We start from the raw sequence: 9,102 nt of genomic DNA on the forward strand, positions 1-9,102 counted from the left end.
GCCTTTGATCTCTTCATGTAATCATGTTTAGATGATGGCCCTCTTATCTTTATTTTTATTTTATTCTTTTTGTGATTTGTTTCCATTTTATTTTTGTGGTTGATATTATGTGATGTATGCTTATTCTTTGTATGTTTCCATTCTCTGCAATAAAAAAAATAAAATAGAAAAATACACCCTCGATTTACTGTTTTGTTTTGTAGAAAACATGGAAACACCAAAGACGCTTTAATATGTTATGCGTTTTATTAGACCGGTGACGACCGCACAGAGTAGCATTATAACAGAACTTTCAAATGTATCTAGTATGATAAAACAGCACTGCTTTTTTCCCCACATACGCACGACCGGAAGGAGTGGAAGCGGTCGACTGTGACATAATAAAAGGTCCGCTGCTTTCGAGCCGTGTGTCACGCTCGTTCAGCGGCCTCGTTTCGCTTCGACGGCTTTCAGCCTCACCCTGCTTCATTCTACTATGTTAATAAATCATTAGCTCATCCATGAACATGATTTCTGCCCGAGTCCCGTCGGATTGCATCGGCTGTGGGGATGAAGACAACTCCCATGACTCCACACTCAGTCACGGCTTCATTAAACTATGCCTTTGCTTCTTTGTTTATTTTGAATACGTGCCCTCTAGCGGCGAAAATTACATATTGCCTTTAATAATAACTTGTTTACCTAACTGTCCTATAGGATCAATGTCACATTTACACAGTGCCGAAATTCGGGATTCTTGTTCGTCTGATATTGCTTAACTTTGTGTGTTTTAAAAGAAAAACTCATACAGGGGATTTTTTTGCACCCACATATTTAATTTTGCGTCATTTTTCACCAAACGACCTGCTTAATGATTCCCTCTGCCAGTGGCATTCATTCGCTACAGCTGTCTGTAAACTCCTTTAGAAAAAAAACCGTGTGGCGCACTTGAAAATTTTCAGAGGGTTTACGTATACAACTGGGACCAGTGACTATCATCGTTTTTAATATTTGGGCCTTACGGGGTGTCCCTTAACACACTACCAACATGGCTTGATTCCCGAAGAAAAACGAAACAAACGACTCACCGTTTTGAATTATTCTCAAACACTGCACTGCATATATGTATTAGCAGAGAGACTGCATGTCTAATGTAACAAACAATATAAGTAAATGTACATTCTAACAGAAATATACCCAAATAAATCAAAATGGGAAAGTCTGTATCATTACCCAGCTCTAGTCACTGACCAGCAAAGTACTGTATAACTAAGACAGATGTCCGACAGCAAAGCACAGAAACAAGGGTATTCAAACAATGTTTATTCACAATATCCACACATGGATCCACTATCAAGTCTACAACATGTACACTGTTTACAAAAGAGGATTGAGAGTTGATGCAGGCAGGTAGTTGATGCAAGTCAGTCTTCTTCTAAACTTATCATCTCAGCCTGTCCACTGTCTCCAAGCAGGGCCAGCAGCCTCCTATAGCCATTCCTAAAACAAGACGACAGATTAAGGAGAAAATTAAGCATAGTACAAAGCGAATGGGAATGCTAATGGATAACATTGGTTTTAGCGTTAAGTTTCTTCTCAGATCTCAGCTGACATATAGGTAACTGTTGCTGTACCTGAGTGAGGTATTTTTTCCCAGACCTCTCTTGCACTCTGTCTTTCTTAGGCTCAGTGACAGAAAGGGAATAAGAGCTGTCACTGTGAAGGGGTGAAGGACGGCAGCAACTTCTAGAACATTATACACTTGCTGGTCGTATACACCTTCATTCTCTTCCACAAAGGCCCTGGGAAAGAAAAAAATAGGTAACTTTGAATGAGAAAGTACAGTCTCTAAGGCAGCACTGATCAGTGTGGGTAACTTACCGTAGAATAGTAGTGGTGTGTTCACATGGCTGCTCTCCTACCGCAGCGGTGCACCTCTCCACAATAAGCTGCATAACCTCTGTGCTCAGCCTCTTTACTGAGAGAAATGCAACAGGGATTTGATTGAATAAAAACAATGAAATATATTCCAATTAAATTTTTTATCAGCATTTAAGAGGTCTTTATAAAAGATGTTCTATCTAATTGATGGGTTACGATGTTTTAGCAATGTGTGAGAGACCAGAGATCGCATCTGACTTCCCACCAGGTTCAAATGACCCTTTTTTGGTTTCTTTTCATGCCATCTTACGCCGCTTTCCCACCAAAATTACCTGGAACAATTTGTCCCAGGAACTTTTTTCCAAGGAACTTTTCCCCCCCAGACCTGTTGCTGTCTGCGTTTCCATCGAAGTCTAAAGTACCGTGAAGAATAGGCAAATAGTTTGGTGACGTAGGTCTGCGCGTTTTTCTCAATACCAAGTATATAAGCAAATGTCGGAGACGGGACGACGCAAGTCTGGTAATTCTGCAAACAGCAGCGTACTTGATAATGTCAGTCAACTCACCTTGGCTACTGCAATTTTCCTCACTGTATTTACAATACGAAATATGACATCAAACACCACTGCCTCGTTTCGTTTTCATTTAAACATATTAATAGCCGCAGAAATGTAGTTCAGGGAACGTAGGCTACATACATTACAATGAAACGAAATATTATATCAAACAGTATTGCCTCTTTTAATTTTAACATATTAATAGATTAATATAATAAAGACCAAAGATTACCTGTTAGATTTACCCAAAACAAATTATCTTTAACCACTACAAAGACATCAGAGCCAGCGGCAAATGTCAGAAGGACTAGCTGAGTTGAGGCTGCTCTCGTCGGGAAACATGAGCACTGAGCGCCCGCTGATCGCATGGAGCTCACGTCTCCGAAATCGGCGAAGCACATTTTCAAATAGGCGCTGTCTTTATAAATAAACCGCAGATTTGAGGTTTAAACAACCATGCCTACATTCTCGCCTGAAAGTATTTTAAAACTACATTTCATGACATAATAACAGTAATATGTTTGAAAATTATGCGAATATGGTGGTCGAAATACAATGCTGCGTGAACTCAACCAATCAGCATGTTCAGCGCCCAAGTCCCGCCCCCGAAAGTTCCGGACCTTTGAAAAAGTACTACCTCGCGAGCAGGGACTTTCTGAGGGGCAAATTTTTACCCGGAACTTTATTTAGATCCTGGTTCCTGCGGTGGAAACACACCGAGTACCGGCCTAAAGTCCCTAGTTCCTGGGGAAAGTTCCTGTGGTGGAAATGGGGCTTTAGTGAATACAAATGGTGGGGGTGGGGAGGGGAACCTAAAACACAGTAACATATATTAACTGGATTAACTCCCATTTACACCAAGAGTGATAACTATAATGATAACTAAAACCATAAAGTCAAAAAGAGTTTAAAAAACAAAATTGCTCCAAATCTAAGAAAATAACAGCCCACATAAAAACTACACAAATTATTCTACAGGTCGGGGTCTGTAAGATTTTTTTTAGCATTAAATTAATCTATTTCTATTTAAAATAAATGCTTTCTTATTAACTTCCAATTCAAAAGAATCCTGAAAAAAAAAGTGTCACGACTTGAAACTGCATGGTGCAGTTATGTTGACAAAACACATTACAATAAACACTATTGTTCTTGGTGTGAATGGGCCTTTATATGGTTTGTCCTTGTCTACCTTGTGGTTCGTTGACCAGCATCAGACAGCGCAGCACCAAAGGAAGAGGAATAGTGTGTAAGGCAGGATCTCTGTCACTGTTCCTTTTCAGGAGCTCCAACAGGAAGGAGAGAACAGCAGCGAGTCGAGGGGGAGGAGCGAGACCTTTAAACTGTAGGAAGTTTTCTCTGCGGAGACATTATTCCTGAAAGGTTGGTCATCTCCTTCTATACTCAAGACTATGTAAGAATCTTTATATGATTTATTTATTATTGATTATTTAGATACAAATGTGAAATCCCATGACTCATACCTCAGCACATGCAGAATGATCCTCCTGAGTCTTTCCCCCTGTGGGGTGGGTGTTGATTCGCAGGCTGCCAGCAGGACAGGATGATTGACCACTGCTCCAGTAGAGGGTGTGGCTGGGAGAAATCGGCTCAGGTACTGGGAAATGACACTGTGCAGCTGCTGCTTCAGGTACGCCCCCTGAGATTGGGACACACTCACTGCCACTGACAAACCCTGAAGACACCAAGACAATCTTAGTTATGACAAAAACAGGGAACAAAATCAACAGTGACCTCAGGATATAGGGAAAGATGTTTCCAATAGTCTGAATATAGAGTGTGTATTGGATTTGGAGGCGTGTTAACCTGCAGAAACAAAGGCAGGCTTTCTTTGAGTGCTGAGAGCATTTGAGTGTGCGCGCCACTGTCCTGCTGGCAGAGAGCGTGGGGCAATAAGAGCACATCTACAATGCGGAAGAGCAGTTGCTGAGCTTTGGAGGTGGCCAACAGGTAGCTCCAGTGCTTGACCAAGCAGCCTAAAAAATGTACTTTCATAAGTATAAAAACTTTCATAAGTATATAGTACACATGAAGTGCTGTTCGCAGCCCATTTGACTTTTGCATTTAGATGAATTTCCAAGTGAAAAATGACATTCAACAAATAAAGTACTCTGTGTCAAAAAGCACTGACCTACAGTCCAGTATGCTAGCTGTAGACCCTCCCGGCTCTTGTTTAGCAGGTAAGGCTTGATGTATTTGAGGATGTCTCCTACATACTCTAGTGCTCGGGACACCGCTGAAGAACGCTCAGAGAGGAGCTGGAGCTCACAGTATGATTGACCCACAGCCTAGTAATCCACAAACACACAGTGTTGGAAATACGATACCGTTAAGAGTACTATGTTACCCTTATATGTTAGAGCTTCTGGTTTGTGTGTGTGTACCCTGATGAACACAGCCATTGCAGGTTTGGGATCTTTGGCAGCAACAGGATGTAGTCCTGCTCTCTGCAGCACAGACTCCACTTCTGGAAGTCGGAGGACCTGCCTGGTTAACTCGGCCAGCTGTTCATCCAGATTTCTGCCTGTAGACATGATACAGCTGCTTGCTCTGACACACCAAAATTATTTTAATAACTGGGGTTGAAGGAATAATTCACACCAAAAGATTTTATTTCATAATTTAGTCATAATTTACTTAACTGGTATGGCTTTCTTTTTTCTGTAGATAATGACAATTGAATCTTAATTGAATATCCAGTTTGGTGAATTTGATCGCAATACATTGCGTATAGCCCTTAATAAAGTGCTGTGCTCCTGTCAGTTTTGGGGCAAAACGCCCTGATAGTTAAATAGTTTTAACAGTAAAATCATGGTGGCTGATTTTTTTACTCTCCTGTGCACCACAGAGCACTTCACACTCCAGTCCAATAGGTGGGAGAAATGCACCTTTCACATTGGTTTGCCAGAAGTCATAAAATGTTAGAAGAACTGCTACCAGACTGAAGACTATATATATACACATCAAGATGGTTCATTTATATTATCATGAATGGGAAAAACTGCAGTATGGTTGAATAAGTCCCGCCTTCTAGATAAAAGAGCCAATCGATTGCCGTTAGATGCTCTAGTTCTCATAGAAATAGTTGCGCTTGGGACCGCAATGGTCCTGCATGCCGAAAATAGCTCCCTGAAAGAACTGCAAATATGGCCGATGAGTGAACTGAATTTCCTTGAAAGGGACTGAAGTGTAAAGTCCAGGATAGTGACAATTTTTACTGTTAAATTCTTAATACATCAGGTTGTTTTTACAAAAACCATAACCAGTCATTCAGTTTTAGAACTACATGAGGTTGAGTAAATGATGACAGAATTTTAATTTTTAAGTGAATTATACCTTTAACCACTTGCCATACCATGCCCGTTATGACTTGATGAGACCTTTGTACCTGCTCTGGAATCTGGAGCATCTGGGCTTTTATGGAGGTACTGTTGTAGAACACATCGGATCCAGGCACGTACACACAAAGCCTGGGCCGAACCTGAGCCTGGCCCAGAGCTGACCCAACTGACCAGCTCTCTGTGAGAGAGAATCATTACTGAGCTCACAGTCCAAATACGCACCAGAAGAAATTGTAAATGGAGAAAAGACACTCACCCATTTTGCAGCAGGTGATTTAGATAGTGGGTTACCAGCAGGGGGTGGAGCATCTCATCCCAGCCGAAGCTCTGCATAATGGACTGGATGGGGTGGGGCTGTAGGTTTTGAGGGGCAGAGACAGGCATGTCTAATGCCAACAGTGTGAAGCCTAATAGCATAAAATACTATTAGATGTTACACATTCATTCCCACATTTCTAGCCTTAAAAAGAGCTATACTTATAGAACAAGAAAGTGAGAGCAAGTCATAATATTTCTCAAAATCAATCAAAACCCCCTCCCCAAAACACGCCGAGTTGTCCTGGATGTGTGCATCAGAACGACTGCCCATTCATACAGTTCCTTTCAATTCAGCTCTTTTAGAGAAGAGCCCACAGAGAAAAGACAGCCATGCAAAGAGAGCCCCTGAGGGAACAAGAGTTCATTTTCTCCGTTTCCCTGACCTGCTGCGGCGTCCGCGAGCTGTGGCGGGGGGGTCTGGGAAAGCCTCATGCTGCACAGGAAGGGGAAGAAGTGGGCCCAGAGTGCCACTGCCAACGCTTGGTGGCGCTCTTTAGCCAAGCTGGGGAGAGGAACCCAACTGGGAAAGTCTATAGAGTGAGACGGCTGGCCACAGCGCTGGTGAACTCTCCTAAAGAGAGAAACGGAGAAACAGATTAATGCCAAGCACACACTTCAAGACTCGTCGTTTTTCGTCTGTCATGTTAGTGAGCACTTTATGCAATTAATCCCTCTAGAAGCAATAAAACGGGGAAAGCTTGAATAATCATATATAATAAATTAATAGCGGTTACATACATTACATAAATATTCTAAATACACTATCAAATGTTTTAAATATTTTTGAAAGAAGGTTTTTATGCTCCCCAAGGCTGCATTTATTTGATCAAATCTATGGCAACTTTTTTAACAGTAATATTATGAAATATAATCAATTTAAATGAATGGCTTCCTATTTTAATATATTTAAAAACGTAATTTATTCCTGTGATGGCAATTTACTCATTACTCCAGTCTTCATTGTCACATGATTCTTCAGAAATCATTCTATTATGCTGATTTGGTGCTTGAGAAACAGTTCTTGTATATGTTGAAAACAGTTGTTCTGCTTAATATTTTTGTGGAAACCGTGATTATATTTACATTTATATTTAATAATTTAGCAGATGCTTTTATCCAAAGTGACTTACAAATGAGGGTAATAAATATAATATTTTATATTATATTTATCAGAGAATCCTGGGGAACAAAAGAATAGCATTTATTTTAAATAAAAATCTTTTGTAACAATTTAAATGTCTTTACTGTCACTTTTGATCAATTTATTGTGGCCTTGCTGAATACAATTATTAATGTCTTAAAAAAATTATTTCTGACCCCAAACCATTGAATATTCTTTAAGATATTAATATAAATATGATGTTAAAACAATATTTAAAAATGACATACTGTATTAGAATACATAGCTACTTTTAAAAAGCTAATACGGTATGTCTTTCAAAACAAGTAAGTCCATACACCATGTGCTATCCAGCCTTGACCCCCTTGTTCCACTCTCCAAATTTCTCAAAAAAACTTGCTTAATAGCAGTGTGAGTCTGTTTTTGTACCACAAAGATGAAAAGGATCTTAAAAATAATAAGAAATATGGATGAGACAATGGTTAAGGCAGATGTGAGCAGCAGTTTGATGTTGTTTTCCATTGCCATTCCCATTTTTCCCCCATAATCAGGACAGTGCACACACCTGATGACTGCTTTGGACAGATTTTATACAAGTTTGAAGTTTATCGTAGTGTCACTGGGTTTTTGTTGCAGACTACAAGTGTGAAGAGCTTCAAAATAATTGTCCCTCTCTTCCTAAATTCAGTCATCTTCACAAAAGTTCTTGTGTTTCATTCCCCATCTCATCTTTCCAGATTCATCCATACTGTTTCAATCTTCCTTTCTCGTTCCAACCTTCTTAAATATGACAGCTGCCATTGTCACTTGTCTGCATTATCTCCAGCCCCCTCTGCCCTCTTTTCGCTGCAAATTATCCTCATCTCTCTGGACAGAGGGATTAGACGGAGTGTGATGGTGTGGGGCAAGTGGTTCCTCTGTGGCCTGGCGGTAGCTGTGAGGCTGGGTCTGAATGGGAGGCTGAGAGCACGAGTCTGGCTCTGCAGCGACTGGCATTAGCTCAGATAAGCATCTGAAGGGGCTGTAATCTCATTTAGACTGGAGATGATCCTCCTGTCCTGTCCTTCTCAGCGATGAAAGTGAGAGCACCGGGAAAGGGCCGGGGCGAGCGTCACGTGTGCAGGCACATACACACCTTCGCGCCTTCCAGCAAGGTTGCATCTAATCCACGGAGAGCTGAGACAATCGATTAGAGAGTGAATTCATTAGCTTTGTTACCACAGTGGAATGGGCCTTTCACACCCATCAACCCTCATTGTACAAGACATCATCAGAGACCCCACTTAATTACCTCACTGCAGCGTTTTACACGCACACACCCCGTACCATCTGAACACTCGTTTAATCTCTCCCCGGACTGCAGCACAGATTTTGAACACACACCTCTGGAACATGCACACCGACTTGCACGATCACGCCAGGCACCCTCGTGTAAACTGACACACGGAATCACACACTCAGATAAGCATCATGAGCACGCCATCTGACACAGTGCGTAAGCTCGGATATCTCAGTATCGCTCAACACACCCCGTTGGAGGAGCACACCCTTCACTGTGACATTAAGCAATGCTGCTTATTTCTGACCATGCATGTGTTGTAGTATCAGCTAATATGCCTTTCAAAATAGTAAGTAGGCACACTAGAGTGGGGACAGACTCCATAAAATCCAAATCAAAGTTCCCTCTCGAGCTTTCACGAGACATCACGGAGACATTTCTCCGTTATGGGAACACCTTCCCTTCCAACCTTTCCTGAAGTCCTATTGGCTCAAGCCAGTCCAAATGACTGGCCAATTGTTGCAAAGTATGCAAATCGCATGCAAATACTGGCACGCTCGAGAGGCAGTATAAAATGCGGTGCACGTGACAATTACGTCAGAATCTTCT

General features: G+C 41.3%; 1 protein-coding gene across 1 annotated transcript in view; it reads right to left on the reverse strand.

Moving 5' to 3' along the window:
• Window positions 1–1,290: 1,290 nt before the first annotated feature.
• LOC107711743 (protein MMS22-like) overlaps window positions 1,291–9,102 on the reverse strand; it is a 31,141-nt gene continuing 23,329 nt past the window's right edge. The window contains exons 15-25 of the mRNA XM_016516786.1: window positions 6,478–6,665; window positions 6,033–6,183; window positions 5,824–5,954; window positions 4,820–4,959; window positions 4,567–4,723; window positions 4,242–4,411; window positions 3,899–4,110; window positions 3,607–3,773; window positions 1,861–1,957; window positions 1,614–1,781; window positions 1,291–1,479 (exon numbers count right to left, since the gene is read on the reverse strand). Of these exons, the coding sequence (XP_016372272.1) occupies window positions 1,404–1,479; window positions 1,614–1,781; window positions 1,861–1,957; window positions 3,607–3,773; window positions 3,899–4,110; window positions 4,242–4,411; window positions 4,567–4,723; window positions 4,820–4,959; window positions 5,824–5,954; window positions 6,033–6,183; window positions 6,478–6,665 (1,657 nt within the window). The 3' untranslated portion in view covers window positions 1,291–1,403. The remainder of the gene's footprint in view (window positions 1,480–1,613; window positions 1,782–1,860; window positions 1,958–3,606; window positions 3,774–3,898; window positions 4,111–4,241; window positions 4,412–4,566; window positions 4,724–4,819; window positions 4,960–5,823; window positions 5,955–6,032; window positions 6,184–6,477; window positions 6,666–9,102) is intronic.

This window comes from Sinocyclocheilus rhinocerous, unplaced genomic scaffold (genome assembly GCF_001515625.1).
Source record: "Sinocyclocheilus rhinocerous isolate Xijiao unplaced genomic scaffold, SAMN03320098_v1.1 scaffold1199, whole genome shotgun sequence".
NCBI classification, from domain to species: Eukaryota; Metazoa; Chordata; class Actinopteri; order Cypriniformes; family Cyprinidae; genus Sinocyclocheilus; species Sinocyclocheilus rhinocerous.